Source organism: Crocuta crocuta, unplaced genomic scaffold (genome assembly GCF_008692635.1).
Source record: "Crocuta crocuta isolate KB4526 unplaced genomic scaffold, BGI_CrCroc_1.0 scaffold29, whole genome shotgun sequence".
Lineage (NCBI taxonomy): Eukaryota > Metazoa > Chordata > Mammalia > Carnivora > Hyaenidae > Crocuta > Crocuta crocuta.
This window is the reverse complement of record NW_027533280.1, coordinates 5,207,445-5,225,879: the sequence shown is the minus strand read 5'-3', so window position 1 is coordinate 5,225,879 and position 18,435 is coordinate 5,207,445. Positions and strand designations below refer to the sequence as shown.

Here is an 18,435-nt window from a genome sequence, read left to right as displayed (position 1 = left end):
CAAGGCATCAAAGTTGAATTTTATCAATATCTCTGTTATACTGGCAAAGAATGTTTCCCTGCAAAAAGAGAAAATGGTAGTAATAACGACAATCTTTAAAAAACCCATTTATCATGCCAGATGCCAAGCTAAATGTTTTAGCTATACTGTTTCATTGAATCCTTGCTACAACTCTAAGCAGGAAAAACTGGAGGCTCAGAGAAGTTAAGTATCTGGCCTCATGTCACCCAGAAACTGGAGGAAGTAGAGTTTCTACCCAGATCTGGAAGATTTCAAAACATTTCCAAGCCTCTGCTTTCTCTTTTATTAATTTAGAAATAAATATGACCTACTTCAAGGGGTTTCTACGGCTAGATGAGATCATGCACACCAAGTGTTTTAACACATGGCCTTGCCCGTGTGAAGGGCCTCGCCCAGCTAGACTGGGTATTTCATCATCAGTGTGTCTGACATGGTTTAAGGCAGGTGGGCTGAGGGCACCATGTAGGACCAGGCTCGGTGGAAATTCCCCTCCATATGCGGCTCTCCCTCTGCTGTCTGCCACTGATGCTCAAATGCCAGTCGCCTTTTGACAAGTGCACAAAACAGTTTTGGGTGCTCACAGCCTGCTGGATCCACCCTGGTAGGGACAACTGCCAGGTGGCTCTCTTGCCGGCTGGCTCCTGCCCCTGGCTCCTGCTCAGAGTGACTTAACCCAAGACTGTACCTGCTTGCCAAATCGGTGGAGGAAAGAGGAGCACAGCATGTGGCCCAGCCCACCCACGCAGGACACACACCCTATAACCCATGCCACTTCCCCCTGGCAGTCTCAGCCTGGTGCCTGGCACAGAGCAGCTGCCTGACAACTTAGAGTGGGCAAGGCTGCAGAAAGAGTAGGTTACAAGTTGTGTTTAAAGAAAAAAAAAAGATGATGATATTGTGTGCCGATGGATGTTTTAATCTGGATTCAGGCATTCCAGAAATAACAGTAGTAGCTCACGCTCTATAGCACTCACTCTAACCTTTTATGTAAAGTAAGGTATTTAACCCTCACAACACCCCCATGCAGTAGGTACTATTATTAGCTCAATTTTACAGGTAAGAAAACTGAGGCACAGACAAAATGACTTGTCCACGATCACACACAGGTAGGACACGCTGAACCCAGGCTGTTCAGCCCACACAAATCCACCGTGTTCAAGGAAGGACCTGAGGTAACAGGTGAGAGACAGCCTTGAGGCTGCCACTGTCACACTTCCCATTTTGCAGACAAGACTACTGAGGCTGAGAAGGTGAGCAACATGCTCAAGGCCACACAGCATTTGAAGCCAGGCTTCAGATCTGCATTCAGAACTGGTTCCTGATCGCAGTAAATTTTGCACTGCAGCTGGTTTCTACTCTGTAAAATCCGACTCCTCCACACCAGTCACCTCATCTTGCCGAGAGTGATACACAAAAGACAAATCCCAGTGATGGGGAGGTGATCCAGATGGGGGTTGGGATTTAAAGGAGGCTACCCTGACCCCCCGGAACAGCCACCGGGTTCCCTGCAGGGTACAGGCTTTCCGCCCCAGAGAAGCAATCATGGCAGGCTGCGTCACATGGGTGGGAAGGTTTAGGGCTGTTGCAGTGTGGCCATCTGGGGGACCCCTGACCATCTACAGGGCTGTGGCCAGGGCCCCCTCCACCCAGCTCAGGGGAACCAAGCCCTGGGGTACCAGCCAGCTCCGGGCCAGCTCAACAACTGCCTACCAGAGGCTCCCACTGTTGGGTGCAGGTGTGTCTTGAAGAAGCACGTTCTGTACCATAAAGTAACTTTACGTTTAGGAAGCAGCACCCCTCTGGAAACAAGACACCCATTGCTTGTATGGCCAAAGCTACAAATGTAAAGTTTGTCAAAACCCCAGCTGGAGCAGAGTGGGTTAAAAATGGCACAATTCTCATAGGCATCTGGAGGTTTCCTGAGTCTCTGACCCAGGATGGAGCCAGCGGGGAGCCTGGCTGCTGGTCGACAAACAGTGCTGCAGTGCTGTATTCTTAAACCCAGGGAGGTTCCTGACAGGCTGTCCCCAAGGATGGCTCTGCCCGGCGCTCTATATGCGGGAGGACAGGACAGCATCAGACATGCTCTTCCGTGCGACATGCTCACGACACATGCTCTCGTACATTCTCCCACACACGTACACTCACAGCACGGTTCATATCCTCACACATAACGTGTGCTCACACACCATGCTCTCATACATTCTCCCACACATGTACACTCACAGCACGGTTCACATCCTCACACATAACATGTGCTCACACACCATGCTCTCACATGCAACATGCTCACGACACATGCTCTTGTACATTCTCCCACACACGTACACTCACAGCATGGTTCACATCCTCACATATAACGTGTGCTCACACACCATGCTCTCATACATTCTCCCACACATGTACACTCACAGCACGGTTCATATCCTCACACATAACGTGTGCTCACACACCATGCTCTCACATGCAACATGCTCACGACACATGCTCTCGTACATTCTCCCACACACGTACACTCACAGCACGGTTCACATCCTCACATGTAATGTGTGCTCACATGCAACATGCTCATGACACACATTCTCATACATTCTCTCACTCACGTACACCCACACACAGCATGGCTCACACTCTAACACACAATGCGTGCTCACACACAACATGCGCTCACATGCAAGTGCACATGCACACATGCTTTCACACAACATGCTCCCCCATGTGATACACTCCCCTGTACAAGCCCACATGCTCCAGTGCATTCCCACACACTCACATGTGCACACACGTTCCCTCAGCTCATGTGTACAGCCACACACACGGGCATACAGACTCATGATCACACACCCCTGTGTCTCCCCAACATGCTCACACACAGCCACGCACAGAAAAGCCACTCAGGGTCCCAGAGAAACATGTCCAGACCCACACCCGGCCACACCCAGCCACACTCAGGGCCATGACACAGAAGGACAGAAGGACACACACAACTCAAGAACACATATACACAAAGACCCACACTTGCTCTTGCATGTGGACAACCCCGCAAAGCCACAGTGCACGCAGAGAAAAACACACAGGGACACACACCAGAATGGACGCGCGCGTGCGCACACACATACACGCAAGTCACAGCCCCCTGCTCTCACACCCCGAAGGTCTCCCACCCTGAGGCAGGCCCTGGTGCTCACCCTGGGCAGGACCGTCCGGACGCAGGCGGCGGCGCTGTCCTTCCAGCGCTGGCCTGGCAGGCTGAGCCCACACTAAGGGCCTGTCAAGCAGCACCAACAGCAAATAAAAAGCGAATGTGCAAAAATAAAACCGAAAGGCTGCGATAAAGCAGTCCCCTTCCCACAGGACTCCGCGCTGACGCAGGTTCTGCTCTCTGCAATAAACATTTTCATTCTAATTTTAAAAGACATTAGCATTACCTCTTTGGCTCTCCAGCTAGCCAGACGGCACTCGCCTGCTGGGCCGCCTGCAGCCGCCCTGGGTGGTGAGGGGGTGCAGGGTCCCAAGCTTTGCACCCCACATGTGCAGGTCACCCTGCACGCTGAGTGTGACCTGGGGACCTGCGGACACCTGGGTGTTATTTTACACCACCTTCGTGGGATCCCAGAAGGGCACACGGGATAAAGCAAAGAGATATCCCCAAACTTCCCCTGAAGAGCTCTCACTCTCACTCCCTCTCTCTCTCTCTCTCTCTCTCGCTCGCGCTCTCTCTCTCTCTCTCTCTCTCTCCAGCCAGGACCCCTGCGGATCCGATCCTGCCCTCCAACACGAGCACCACATGACGAGAAAGGCAGCTTTCAGATAGTGGGTCTCTCCCCTGACAAACGAGGGGGTCGTGTGAACTGGGGTGACGTTCTCCACAACTGCCCTACCTGCAAACTCAAGTCTCAGCTCACACCTCCTGGTAGTGACCCAATCCCATTTCCAGGCTTGGTGAGGGCTTAAGGGAGAAGGGAAACCACATGCTAGTCTGGGGGGAAAGGGAGCTATTTTTATGAGCTTAGAAGCCCAGACCCCGAAATGTAGCATCTAGCCTCCAGCCTCAGCTCTTGCCCCACCCTGCTCACCCTGAAGGTGCCAGGCCCTCTGAACAGGTGATTTCTGCAACGACCACCTCCAGGCCTTTGCCCCCACTGCTCCCTCCTCCTAGAACACACTTTCCAGTCTCTTCCCCCAGAGATGTGCCTGGTTCTCCTTCAGGTCTCAGCTTCCTAGTCACTTCATCTCACATCGTTGGGGCCTGGGGATCCCATACTGAAGGGGGCAGCCCAGTTCCTGCCTTCACTGAGCTTTACTGCAGGCAGCCTCCTCCCAGAAGCATTCTCGGCCTCCCAGATTTTGTTCAGCACCTCTCCTCAGCTCCCACAGGCTCCTGAGCTCCCCGCTTAGGGGACAGCTCTTCACAGGCTGGCTTCACCTGTCTGTCTGCAGTCTGTCTCCAGCGACTGTGACTAGGGGCTCCGCAAGGGTAGAGAGCAATATGCCACACTCCCCAGGTCTCCCTGCACGGGGCACAGCATAAGCCCAGGAGGTGGGTGCTGATTGGATAAGTGTCAGCCTCGTGCTGGCAAAGGTGTGGCACATGGTTTTCTTCCTCTGGAGTCACACAGAGAAACCAGAAAAGGGGGACCTAAGTAAGTCCTCGCTATAGAGAAGACATGACATCGGGGTGCCCAGATGGCTCAGTCGGTTAAGCATCCAACTTTAGCTCAGGTCATGATCTCACGGTTCGTGGGTTCGAGCCCCGCGTCGGGTTCTGTGCTGACAGCTCAGAGCCTGGAGCCTGTCTCTGGATTCTGTGTCTCCCTCTCTCTCTGACCCTCCCCTGCTCACGCTGTGTGTGTGTCTCTCTCTCAAAAATAAATAAAACATTAAAAAAAAAAAGAGAGAGAGGACATGACATCAGCTCCCACCTCTCATATACTCTGCCCTGGGGCTGGGGGCACAGCCCCCTCCAGCCATTTCCAACTGTTTACACATCACTGTATTACCAGCTGAGGCTCCGTAAATCCCAAGCATAAAAACATGGGGTGGGAAAAGGAAATGTCAGCAGATGGCTGGCAGCAGCCTCCCTCCAGCGCCTCTTGAATCTCCCTTTGAAACATCCCTCCATTGGTCTTCTCCTGGGCAGCCCCAGTGTCACTGCCAGGCCCAGATCCCCTTAAGATATGGGCCTAGATGGTAGCAGGAGCTGCCCCCAACCAAACTCCCTGACAGCTGTTACCTTGACATTCCCTCCTGCCTGCAGTGGCCTGAGGGCTCCTTGCAAAAGGTAATGGATCCTGTCACTGCCGCTCCTGGCTTTCTGTAGCTCTTAGAACTGACCCCCCAAAATCCTCACCCTGAGCCTCTAGGAAAAGCCCAAACTCAACGCAGTGACCCAGGAGACCTGATCTGAAACCCACTACCTGCTCCAAGCTCATCTTGATCTCCAATTAAATGACTCATCAGTCTTCAATGCCCCTGGTTCTCAACCTCTTGTGCCAGTGCCCATGCTGTTCCTGATGTCTGATGCTGTTCCCTGGTGTAGGATGGCTACCCTAATTCCCTGCCTGGCAAACTCATTTTTCCAGATGAGCTGCAAGCAGTTCCTTCGGTGCTTCTTCCCAGCTCCTGGCTCTCCGGGAATCTGCACAGTGTGTACCCCGTGCCACAGAAAACCTGCACCTTGTGTTGTCATGGGTGGTCTTCTCTCCCTGGTGACCCTCTTAAGAGCAGGAGTCCCATCTTATTTAACTAGGGGCTCTGCAGACCTGGCCCAGAGTAGACACATTAATATGTATTAGTGATTACTGCTGTGATGAATATAATTTTTAAGCTTCCCTTGTGGCCTGGTGCCTTGCTGTAAGCTCTCATATTAGTTTGTTTCTAATAAATGAAGCCAGAAGGAGAGATCCAGATGCCTCCGCTCCCTGACTCCTCGTGCCCCAGTGTGGGGGTCAGCATGTGAGCAGTGTGGCAGGGAGGTCCCTCCAGAGGACACATGAGAGTATCTGAGACTCTCACACTCAGCCCAGAACAACACGGGTCTGAGTCCCATGTCCTGTGTCACATCCCCCTACCCACCTCCAATCCCATCACTTTCCTGGAGCTTGGTCAGAGCACTAGTCAGGACAGGGTTAGCATGAGGCAGGCTGTGTAGGCTTTTAAAGATGGGTGGGGCCCTGAAAAGGAGACAGAAAAGATCCTCAGTACAGGATCCCCAGGGGTACCTACGCTCTGCCCAATGGCTTGCTTGGCAGACCCTGCTTTTAGGACTTGACACTTTATCTTGAGGAAAGAGACTCACTCTCTGAAGGCAACACCTTTGCTGCCCCCACTTCCTCTGGCTGTGTCTCCTGGACAACTCCAGTTCTACTCATAAACCAGCCCTGTGGTTGAACTGGCCTTGCCTTCCAAAGCCGGAGACGCAGCTGAGCTCAGAAGTGGGAAATTAAAACATCACTGAAGAGGGACAGGTGCTGAGAATGCCACGTGTCCTTGGGCAAGTGACTCTACCTCTCTGAGCCTCAGTTCCCTCATCAAGAAAACATGTATAAGTAATAAAAACTCCTGAGGTCCCAGCAAGGAAACACTCCGCCTGGGGTCTGGCTTCCTGCTCTGCTCCACACATTAGGGGCATTATTATGGTAATTTGGGCAAACCTAACTAGCCTCTGGAAAGCAGGAAGAAAGGCCAGACGGGAAGAGAGGAGCCCAAGGCAAACAAAGAGCCTTGGCCCAGGCAGTTAGGGAANGGTCACCCCCACCCGCCATACCCGCCCAGAAAAGCTCCACTTTATACACCCTGGGCAGCCACAATAGTGCTTACCAGCCTCTGGTGATGCTAATGCTCTGAGGGCCTGGCAGCTCCTGATTCTCCACACTGGGACAGGGCGGGGGTTGGGGGGTGAAGGTGGGATATGAGGTGGACAAGCGCTGGGTTGAGAGGAGCAGGCTCAGTGGCTTGGATAATCCAGGGGCTGTCACTCATCCCTGAGCCATTCCTGTCAGGTGTCTCCAAGCCCCTTGTACTGCCTCCTGCCCCTGATTTGCTGCCAGCTCTATCTGGTTCTGGGGGACGTGAAGCTTCCCAGCCCCTGCACCCTTGCACCACCCTGGGAGGCGGGGGCTCAGGGCCTGAGCGCTGGTGGCAGATCACACTCCAGCCCCGAGCAGAGAGCTCCCACAGGTTATGGGGGTGATGGGTGGGGGTGGGCTCATTCCAGGCCACTTCCAGTGCCAAGCACTCTAGACCGGCATTTCCCGACTCTGAACAGGCCTCGGCATGTCCCCCATGATGGCTCTGAGACCTTGAAAGGGGGCAACAGTGCTCAAAGCAGACAAAATGGGCAGAAGCTGTGAGTTCCCCTGGGTCACGGAGAGCAAAAGTAGTGACGATTGTAACAAGAGTAATATTAATAACACATTAATAATAGTAACAGCCGTAACTACTACACGGCAGCTTCATGCTGGACCTTATACGCTGGCTCCCCCACCAGCACTCTCTCCTTTCTCCTCAGTACATTCTGCAAGAAGGTCGCATCGCTATGCTCATTTTATAAACGGGAAACTGAGATTTAAAATGGTAAGGTCATCTCCCCCAGTAAACCATCTTATAGACCAGGAAACATAGACCCAGAGGGGGCAAGCCACTTGCCTGAATACACACAGCAGGTAACAGACCAGGATTTGATTTCAAGGTTATCTGACCTTAATGCTCTTAACTGCAACACTTTCCTCCTCGCAAAACCCACACCAACCATTCAACAAAGAGTGGCCAAGCCTGTAAGAAACCCCAGGGGGTGTTCATGGCTGGGGATACAGTGGTGAACGTGACGAGCCCCTGTGCCTTTGCAGCTGACCCGCTACTGGGGGGAAGACAGACAATGAAGGCCCTGTCACTACCAAGGGTGATGAAGGCCAGGTGGGTGACTCATAAAAAAGAGAGTTCACCTTCTCCCAGAGACCAAGAAAGCCCTCCTGGTTAAACAAGACGTCTGTACAGAGGGGCAAAGCAGACATTCATTGGACAATCGCAAAAATCCTTTCTATTAAAAGGGTGGGTGCCACCAAACGGCTGGGCACTGTTGTGACCAGGGCCCAGCGGGAAGACACACATCCCCACGGACCTTCCAAGCTGGAGGCTACAGAAGTCGCTTACCTGGCAGGAAGGCCAGGCTCCTGGCATGACCCTTGCCTCCCCCTGCCAGATCCAGGCCCCCGTAAACTTCTCCTGACCTTCTGGCCACAAGGAGGTGGCCGAAGCTGCTTGCTCGGGGCCCAGCTGCAGCCTCTGGTTTCCCTCCTTCATGCGGCTCTCAGAATTATCGATTCTGCCACTGGAACGGCCAGGATAATTTTGCTTAGCTTCAAATACCTGGTTCTCATGAATTCCTTGGCCAGAAGGTTATAAAGCTTCTTCTAAAACGTGGGGGAAAGATTAAGCCTGCTTATGGTTAATAATACACTGTACCCTGTCCATCAAGCTGCCTGTCTGCTATTGAAAGTTCACTATTAGATACTTATTTAAACAGCCTCGCAAGACCTCCGAGGAAAGTGCAGTTATGCATTTTTCCCCTCCTTGCTGGCGCGAGCGGCTATAGATAAACATCAATTCGCTCCTGCGGATCACAGTCACAGTAAATAAATTTTTCAGGAAGCTCGAGATCCGCACAAAGGCTCCACCAAGCTCCCATTTCACACAACATCAATGTTTGGCCTCTAAGAAATAAAAGCTCTAAGGTGCCCGTCACTAGGGCAAAATTATCAATTGTCAAGTCAACTTTTAGAAGAGAAAAAAGACACAGCATTTCAGGGAAACATTTTCTAACGCGTGGGGGAGAAAGGGTGGATGGACAATCATTTCACCTGCAAAATAACCACTGTGGCTTTTCCCCTAAAATCCCGGTGTTTATCCCCAAATTTCTGGCCCTGACCCACTGCCCTTCAGTGTGCCCAAGCACTCACAGCTGGAGTAGCCAGTTCTGGCTGAGTTCAATGACTCCAGTGACTCAGGCTCTGGGTTATTTTTACTTTCTCAAAGTGTTTTNTGTCTATTATAAAATATTTGTTGCACACACACACACACACACACACACACACACACACACGCTCGCTCACCACCCCACACACAGTTCCTGTCTGTGTAAAAATCTCAAGTTGCTGTGGTGTGAGGGACAGGAGACGGGGAAGCTGAGACACCCTCCTGGGCAAATGAGGGTTTATATAACCCTTTGGGCCTTGGACTCAGCACAACTCTGCCAGAGGACCTGTCAGTTTAGAGATGTGGGAGCTGAGGCACAGAGGTGCCTAAGAGAGGGAAAGGGAATCAAAACAGTGGACTTGAATGTCCCTGTACTTGAATCTCAGCTCCACCACCTTCAGCTGTGCAGCCTTGGGCAGGTAACTTAAATTTGCCTGAGCCTCAGTCTCCTTATCTGTAAAAATGGGGATTTACAGCAGTCTATGCCTCACAGGGTCACTGAGAAGATTGACTTCTATATTTATATGCATTAATTCTACTGTTAAAGGGCTCAGGCCCTCCCAGCCAAGTGCTGGCAGAGACTAGGGCTGGATTTGATAGGAGGGAGCACTGTTCTTGGAGCAGCACAGCCAGCCTTGATCTAGGCCAACACCTAAGGTCACAGCCATTTTCCCAGTCCCAGATTCTCTGTCCAAACAATAAGACCTTGGACTTGGCAGTCTCTAGCATTAAAATCATATGCAGTGTCTTCACAACCACCTAGTAGGGAAGGTGCTGTTACCATCCCCAATTCTCAGAGTGGAAAACTGAGGCTCAGGGAAGAACAAGGTGTCAGAGACCAAGGAAGCCTCCACCACCCCTGACCTCAGCTCAGCCCCACTCAGAAGCCTCTGCTCTCCCCCACTGATGGACTGCAGCAAGGACTTCAGGGCTCAGCTATGCTGTCAGCTTCACACTTAGGACCAACACTTCCTGGCCATGGCTGGGGAGGCAGGGGGCAGGAGCCACTCCCATCCCTCTTCCTCGCCTCCTCACAGAACTCCACCAAAGATCAGAGTGAAGAGGGTACTCTCAGCATTTTCTAAAGGAAGTTTTCTGGGAAAAATAGGATACCCCAAAATTCATGTCCACTTGGAACGTCACACTGTGACTTTAGTGGGAAATAGGTCTTTGCAGATGTAATTAGTGAAGATGAGGTCATATTGGGTTAGGGTGAGTCTTAAATCTAATGAAAAAAAGGACAGACACAGAGAAGACAGCCATGTGACATGGCAGGCAGAAGCTGGAGCTATGTAGCCACAAGCCAAGGAAAGCCAAGGACCGCCAGCAGCCACCAGGGGAGGGGCAAGGCAGGACCCTCCCCCGGAGCCTTGAAAGGGAGTGTAGCCCTGCTGCCACCCTCATGTCAGACCTTGGGCCTCCAGGACCACGCGAGAATGAATTTCTGTTGTTTTCAGCCCCCAGTTGATAGGGGGCACTTTGTCATGGAAGCCCTGGGAAACTAATGCAATGCTATTCTACAGGATGTGCACAGAACCATGGGTGACAACTGTCTGGGCTTTTAGAAGGTTCCAAACTGGCTGGGGTGAGAATAAAAATGGGCCCTCTTAGCTGGGCAACGAAGACAAGGTGGCCCAAGTCATACCACTCAGTGGCCTCGTCCAGGTTCTAGGAGCTACACATGGAGGAACATAGGCCATCTAGTCACACTTGACCTTGGCCCATGATGATCCCAGCTGTGTCTCCTCCAGGCCTTCCTGGAAAGGGCACAGCTGAGTCAGGATATCCACTATGGTGGCTTTGGGCTATAAATCTCACTTCCTTCCTGCGAGCAGGAAAAAGGCTAGCCTTATGGGTTATTTACTGCCAGCTGCCTCTTACTGAGGCCGTTCTCTGCACCAGGCACTGTGCCCAGTCACCCGGTCCCTGTCTGGAGTAGGCTCACTATCATATTCAGCCACCTTTTGAGGTGAGTCTAGAGTGATCCCTTACACAGATGTGCAAACTAAGGCTGGCTGTGGCTGGGGTTAGCTAGGATGTGGCACAGACAGACATATATGTGTGTTGCACTCCATCACTCCTAATCCAGAAGAAAAAGGAGGTTAATACACAGGAAGGACTAGGCACACAGTAGGTGCTCCACAAATGCTGGTTCATGCTTGCTTTGGAACCTGCTATTTGGTGATGGTACTGTTTCTCAGCACATTTCATGAGATAAGCAGAAGAAGGGAGGAGAGCCCAAAGCCAATCTTTACCATTAAAAGAAAGAAGAAAAAACATAGTTCGTGTATGTGTGCTAAGCTGGTCAGGCTGTGGCACTTTGGAAAACCACTGGACAAAATAAGGGAGTTGTGTCTTTACCATCAAGGACCTCGTCCCCCTGGGAAGGTCACGGTCTCTGGGTGGGGTTTGGGGTTTGGGATTTTTGTTGCTTATTGTGAGGCAACAGCTCAAGGAACATTTCATTTGACTCTCACTGAGGCCAAAGATGCCAAGAGACGGGGTGAGGGAAATTACCCCTATTTCACAGATGACACCATGAGATAGAGAGACAAAGGGCCTCCTCCAAGTGGCCTAGCCTGGAGCCCAAGTAAGAAATCCAGCTCACCCAAGATGCTCCCTCATCTGGTCCCTTACTGGGCTCTGCCAGTTCCACATAGACAAATGTCCTGAATTCATGCACTTCTACCGAGACCCACTCCCACAACACTCCTCCAGTCCCCCATGATTGCTCACCAAGATGCTGCAGCAGCCTCCGCCCTGGCCTCCCAGCCTCCGCTTTCCCCCACTCCACACAGCAGCCAGAGCCACTTTTCTCAAGTGTATGTCTAGCTATATAACTCCTCTGTTTAAACCCTCCAATGGCTCCCCTTTGTCCTCAAGAGGAAGCCTAAATTCCTCACCTGGCTTCGAGCCCCCTGGGATCCCTCCAGCCTACTTTGGGCTGTTTTAACAGAAGAGACTGAGGGTCAGAGTTACTGGGTTCTGCTTTGGGCCTATTTAGTGCTCAAGCATTTATTCCCTGGTTACAGCTTCCCCAAAGCATATGAACTGTCTGACCCTCAAGTCTTTGCATCCGCTGTTCCCTTTCCCTGGAATGTCCTTCCCTCCCCTTCCTCTTACTCACCTGGCAGCACACTCATCTTTCAGCTCTCAGCTTAAGTGTTGCCTCCTCCAGGATGCCTCCAAGATCAGAGCTCTGTGTGGCCCCTATTACAGCATGGGCCATCCTGCTCAGGAAACCAAAAGCTAAGCAGAACCAGGTGGAGAAGAACACAGACCCCAAGGAGCCATGTCAGGGAAGCTCATTTGGGAAGGAACTTTGTTCCTCTCACCATACTCTGCTCAGAGCTGAGCCTCGGGGTAGACAGATCAGAGTTCCCAAATAGACCTCAGACACTGCCAGTGATTTTTGTTCCCTACAAAGGGAACCTGCTTTCTTATTTAATCCTCATTACTATCCCCATTCTCAGATCTTAAAAGTGAGGTTTGGAGAAGAGAAAACACCTGTCCTAGGCCAAAGTCTGGTGATCTACAGGGCAAACACTTGATCTCAGCACTGCCAGATTTTACCTGCAGGACCTGAGCCTGTGGCCACCACATCGCAGGCAGAAGACATCCTGGGAACAGCAAATGTGCACAACCAATCAAAGAAACTACGATCACCACCCTAAAGCGCTAGGACTGGAGAGGACCACACTTGTTCCACTTGAAACCACTCCCAGTTTCCTTTTCTGTCCTGTGCCTTAGTCTCCCCAACTGTAAAACGGGCACAAAAACACCAACACTGCACACTTGACATCCTTGTATGAGATGTCAAGAAGGAAGAAAGAAGGGAGTAGGGAAGGGATCGTGACCTTGAGGTCAGCAAATCATTCAGAGCAGTCAGACAGAAAACCCAGGCAGCCTCTACGCTCTTTCTTCCCTACAGAGTTGTTGGTCACATAAGAGATCATCTACGTGCCCAGCTACAAGGTCAGACATCATATGACAATGCACAAGGGAGGTAAGCTTCTTGGCTCCACTCAGCATCCAAACCACAGAGACCCAGAGCTGTATGACTAGAGACAGAGCTCAGGGTTTGGGGCCGGACACTCGCAGTTTTGAGTCTCATCTCCACCATCTGCCTGCTGTGTGTCTTCAGACAAGTCCCTTCACCTCTCTGAGCCTGTTTCCTTCCCTATAAAATGTAATACACAGTAATACACATCCACCTATTTCATGCAGCTGTTGAAAAGATTTGAGTTAATGTATCACATAGTAGGGGTTAAGGCCATTGTATTTTTAATATTTAATGAAATGCTTTTAGTCCTTCACTTTTTAACAATTGAACATTGTGTTGTGAGATCACTATAGACTCACGTGCAGTCATAACAAAGCAAAGAGTACAGAGATCTATCTCCTGTACCCTTCATCCCCTTTTGCCCATGGTAATAACTTACTAACTTACAAAGCTGCAGTACATAGTCACAACCAGGAATTGACATTGATGCAGACAAGATACAGAGCATTTCCATCACCACAAGGGTCTCTCACGTTGCCCTTTTATAGCCACACCTTCTTCCCTCCCTGTTTCCACCTCTAATCTGTGCTCCATTTCTGTAATCACTAATCGGTTCTCCATTTCTCTTTGTCAAGAATGCTATATAAATGGAATCATCCAGTATGTCATCTTTTGGGGGACTGGCTTTTTTCACTCAGCAGAATTCCTTCAAAATTCATCCAAGTTATAGTTCATTCCTTCTGACTGCTGAGCAGTGTTCCATGGTATGGATACGCCACGGTTTACTCAACCACTGACCTGCTGAAGAACACTGGGGTTGCTATTTCAGGACTATTATGAATAAAGCTGCTGCAAACACTCATGTGCAGGTTTTTGTGTGAGTTTAAGTTTCCATTTCTCTGGGATAAAGTCTTTCAGTTTTAACCCCCTACAGGCATATAATTCCATTCATTTGACAAATATTTACTAAGCACCTACTAGGTGCAGGTGCTGTTCTCAGCACCAAGGATAGGGCAGCAAATGAGGCACAGATCCTTGCCCTCTTCAGTAATACAAAACTGAAAAACTGGGCAGGTAACTTCTAGCAAAGTCCACTCTACAGTAATACACATAGAAATGGATAAAGTTCTCTGATTAATGATAAAATTAATCCCACAAGTTGGGTCAAGTGCTAAGCACTTGAATACATTACCTTCTGGTTAAACCTGCATTGCCTCGAGATGAAGAGTCAGAAAATTCTGTAGAAACTTCCTTCAGGGCATCTTTAGGAAGGTCTAGTTCTACTGGAACAAGCCTACAATGTTCCCATTTCACAGGCTTTGGAAGCACCAACACCAGCACCTGACAGCTAAAATATTAGTAACATTTCTCAAGTGTTTACCACATTCTGCATTGCTCTGAGATTTGTCACATACATCATCACGTTAAATCCTTCCAAGCCATAAACTACTTCCTGAGACAACTGCACTATTAGCCCATTTTACAGAAAGGGAAACTGAATTACAAGAGGCTAAGCAACCTGCCAAAGAGCATGCAGCTAAGAGCAGGGGCAGGATTTGAACCCTCAAGGACAGAGGGGGGTGATCTGATGGACTAAAGAATGAGCCATCTTCCCCTTTCATCCACACCCACTTACGTGATGTTAAGGGTCTTCCTCTCTCGCGTACACACACCTCATGAAGGGCCCGGGCAGTAACTGTGTCCAATATAAACTGGACAGTTCCTCATTAACTATGAGAGGCCTCAGTGCTGATCACCTCAATCACTGTTCTAAGCTCTCCTCATTACAAAATGAAATAATCAGGTCAGCCAAACCTGCTCCCTGTGACCAAAATGTTTCTCTCCTCAATGCTCCTTTGGCCACGTGCTCCCAGATGCCCTAATGGTACTTTCTCCATCATGAAATAAGCTTCATCTTAGGTCCTGAACTCCTGACACCCACTGCTCTTGTGACAATAAAAGTGCCATCCATGATATAATAGGAATATTTAACCTCCAGCATCTCCAAAGTCTTCAGCAGGAGCAGAGAGCCTGTTCCTTCTCACTGGCAAGGGCTGGCAGCTAGGGGATGACTACTGCGTCCATTACTAGAGAGGCCTCAACTTGCCGCTGTGTGCTTCCAGGTTAAGTAGAAGGGACCTAGGAATTATGCTACTAGGTTCAGCGTGGGCACAAGGTAGAAACCTCTGACTTCTCTGTTGGCTGCTTCCATTCCTGATTTCTGACCTCACATGATTAACATACCTCTCAAACCAATGCCGGGCACAGAAAAAGCTTCCAATCAACATTCACTTATTTGACAACAATGCACTGAACATCTGTTCTGTGCGGGCCCTTCCTAGAAGATGGGAAGACAGCAGGGAGCAAGAAGACTTCTCAGAGCTTACACTTCAATGGGGAAGACAGACTCCAACTCAATAAACCCAATATCCAATTACAAATTGAAACAAATACTGGGAAAGGGATGAGAGGGTGCTAATATAAGAATAAAGAGGGGGGGGAATGTACTTTAACAAAAATGGTCAGAAAAGGCCTCTCTGGGAGGAAATGGGAACTGAATTAACCAGCCATGGGAAGAGCATCCTGGGAAGAGGAATAGCATGTACAAAGGTCCTGGGGCACAAACAAGCTTAGACTATTTCAGAAACCAAAAACATTTAAGGAACTCTCTGGCTTGGTCTTCTTTCACATTCCCTGTTACTCTCTCAGTCCCATTCATAATGTTCCTCAAATCTTCCAAACACATGCCCTATGGGGGAATGGAATATCTCCCAGGCTTTCTGCACGACCTGCTCCAGATGTGTGTTAACGAGCGGCTCTCTGGGAACAAAGCCCTAATTTGTGGCATCCACCATTTCCATGGTATAAATACTCCCAACACGGCAGAATCCAGGCAACTAACCAGATGTCGCTGGACAGGAGCTGGGAAGAGATGGGGGCAGTTCGCTCTCCTGAGCCTGCACAGGCCAGCTGTAGCACACCCCTGGCTTGCTCTCATTTCAGTCCAAGCCTTTAAATGTCACCTCCTAATCCCACCCTAATCTCCTCCCCCCACACCCCTCCCGGTCCTCTCACACCTGTTATTCATCTGTTTTCTTCCCACCTGTCTCCCTTGACTAGCACGGCAGCCCCACAAAGGTAAGGAATCCTGCTGGTCCACTCACTGCTACGTCACCAGTGTCCAAAATAATGCTCGGTGCATAGCAGACACTCAATAACATTCAGAGCATGAAAGGATGGTGAGGGGCCTATGTGGCTGGGCTGTGTGACATAAGGGACAGCAGAAGAGATGGAGCTAGGTCAGCAGGGCCAAATGCGCATGGCTGCAGACTCTAGAGACTGCTTTGTGTTTTCAGAGTTGGATGCGGGGTGGAGCACAGTCACCCCAAGTGGCAGAGAGAGAGGGAGACACCGAGGGATACCCCTGAGCCACATTCTGGGGGCAAAGAATCCTCAGGTGCTGGGGACCCGAGCTAGACCCTGAGGCTTCCACGAATCCCTTGCACCCAGCAGGAGCCTCTCCAGAAAGGGGGTCGCCAGGAAGCCTGGGTGACGGCGGGCCGTCTGCCAACCCCCCCCATCACGTGGTTCCTCATTATACAGTGTAGTTGCTACTGCCAAGCCTCCACAGCCACTTGCATACCATTTTGCTTTTAAAATAGAAGTTTCCTGTGAAATTGCAAATAATTCATCGCCAAGAGTCCTTAAAACGTTCACAGGTATTTAAAATGCTATATAATCAAGTTCGCAAAAATATAAAGTGTAAGCGTTAAAATACTTTAATGTTCTAATTAAAACCGACCACTTATGCCCTGGCGCTGACTCCTGTTTACTATTTCTGAAATAGCCGGTGGCCTGCTCTGGGGAAAAAATTTTTTTTTAAATCAGCCTTATAAAAAAAAAAAAAAAAGGAAAAAGTTTGCTCTCTCCAGCAGTGCATTGAAGGAACTAAAAAAATCACACTCTCAAAATATCCACAGGTTGCCCACTGCTAAGGTGCGGAGGGGCTGGGGGCGTCTGTTGGTCCCTCCACCTGCTCCCTTGGAAACACAGACTGGATAGAAATGGGAGGAAAGGGGAGGAGAAAATCTTCACGTCTCAGGGTTATGAGAACATTCACCGCCCCAGACACCACCAACCACACCAATCCACTGATTAGGTCTTCACTGCTGGAGGCCAGGAGGGAAATCATATTTATTTGTAGGGTTTAAGAAGATGGGTCAAGGCTCTATCTCCCCATAAACCCTGGTCTCTGTCAAGCACAGCCACGATGCCTTTGCATATGCTGTTCCCTGACACTTGTCCCTGCAAACTCCTACTCAGCTTGCTGTTCCTGCCTCCTCAAAGGAGCTTTCCCTGGTTACCCCCAGTCCTGAAGGAAGCTGTCCTGCTGTCTGGTCTGCCCTCACCGTTCTCCTGTGCCATGGGTGGCTTGTCGCTCTGCCTCCACCAAAGCGACCTTGAATGAGCAGGTTCTCTGGGATGAATGTGGACCACCCTGTCGACGGCAGCCCCTGACCAGCTGCTGGGCCTCTCCTCCAAACCTTGGCTCCCAACACACAAACTCCGTCGTGCTGAGCGCCATATGTAGCCGTGTATTTGTGCATTTGCTTGTTCCGCACCCCTTTCTCATCTAGGCTATAAGCTCTATGAGATCAGAAGACACGCAGGTGCCCAGGGCCCACCTGTGTGCACCCAGTAGGTACTCACTAAATGACACAGAAGACAGTCTCTCCTAAACCTCAGTCTTTCTTATGAAATGTGTCACGTCTTGTTCATTCATTCGTTCAACAACAACACCCTGCCCCCTTACTAGAGACACCCCAAGACGCATGGGCTCTGGATTCCCCTGGCATATTCTACCCATCTCGCCCTAACCCCACAGACCCCTCAGGCTCCAGGCCTTGGATGCTGGCCTCTGGAAGACCAGGCTCCGACATTTCTCTCCTCCATGGTCTCCTTGACTTTCTAACCCCTGGCCTTGCCATCCTGTTCTCAAAGGCTTCAAGCACCTGTGCCCTCCTTCTGGGCCGCATCACTGCTCACCTGCATGCTGGCCACTCTCTGGCTGGACTCCCTGCTCCCATTCAGTCTGACACAGTGGTTCTCAGCTGGGAATACTGGGCCCCCCAAGGGACATCTGGCAATATCTGGAAACATTTTTGGTTGTCACATTTAGGAGGAAGGCAGTGGGTAGAAACCAGGGAGGCTGCTAACCATCCTACAATGCACAGAACAGCCCCCACAACCAAATGTACAAAATGTCAATAGTGTTGAGGCTGAGAAATCTTGTGATAAAAAGAGTCTTTTAAGCATGGCTCCAAGCATCTCAGTCTCCTGCTCAAACACCTTCTATGGCTCCCTATGGCTCACCAAGCTACCTAGCAGCACCTCTTAACATTCAGGACCTTGCATTCTCATAGCCTAACTCCCCGTCT

At 50.4% G+C, this 18,435-nt stretch overlaps 1 protein-coding gene across 1 annotated transcript in view; it reads right to left on the bottom strand.

The window, feature by feature from the left end:
* Positions 1-18,049, bottom strand: part of CUX2 (cut like homeobox 2) — a 221,955-nt gene extending 203,906 nt beyond the window's left edge. Inside the window, exon 1 of the mRNA XM_077747959.1 lies at positions 18,044-18,049. Coding sequence (XP_077604085.1) covers positions 18,044-18,049 — 6 coding nt within the window. The remainder of the gene's footprint in view (positions 1-18,043) is intronic.
* Positions 18,050-18,435: the final 386 nt, after the last annotated feature.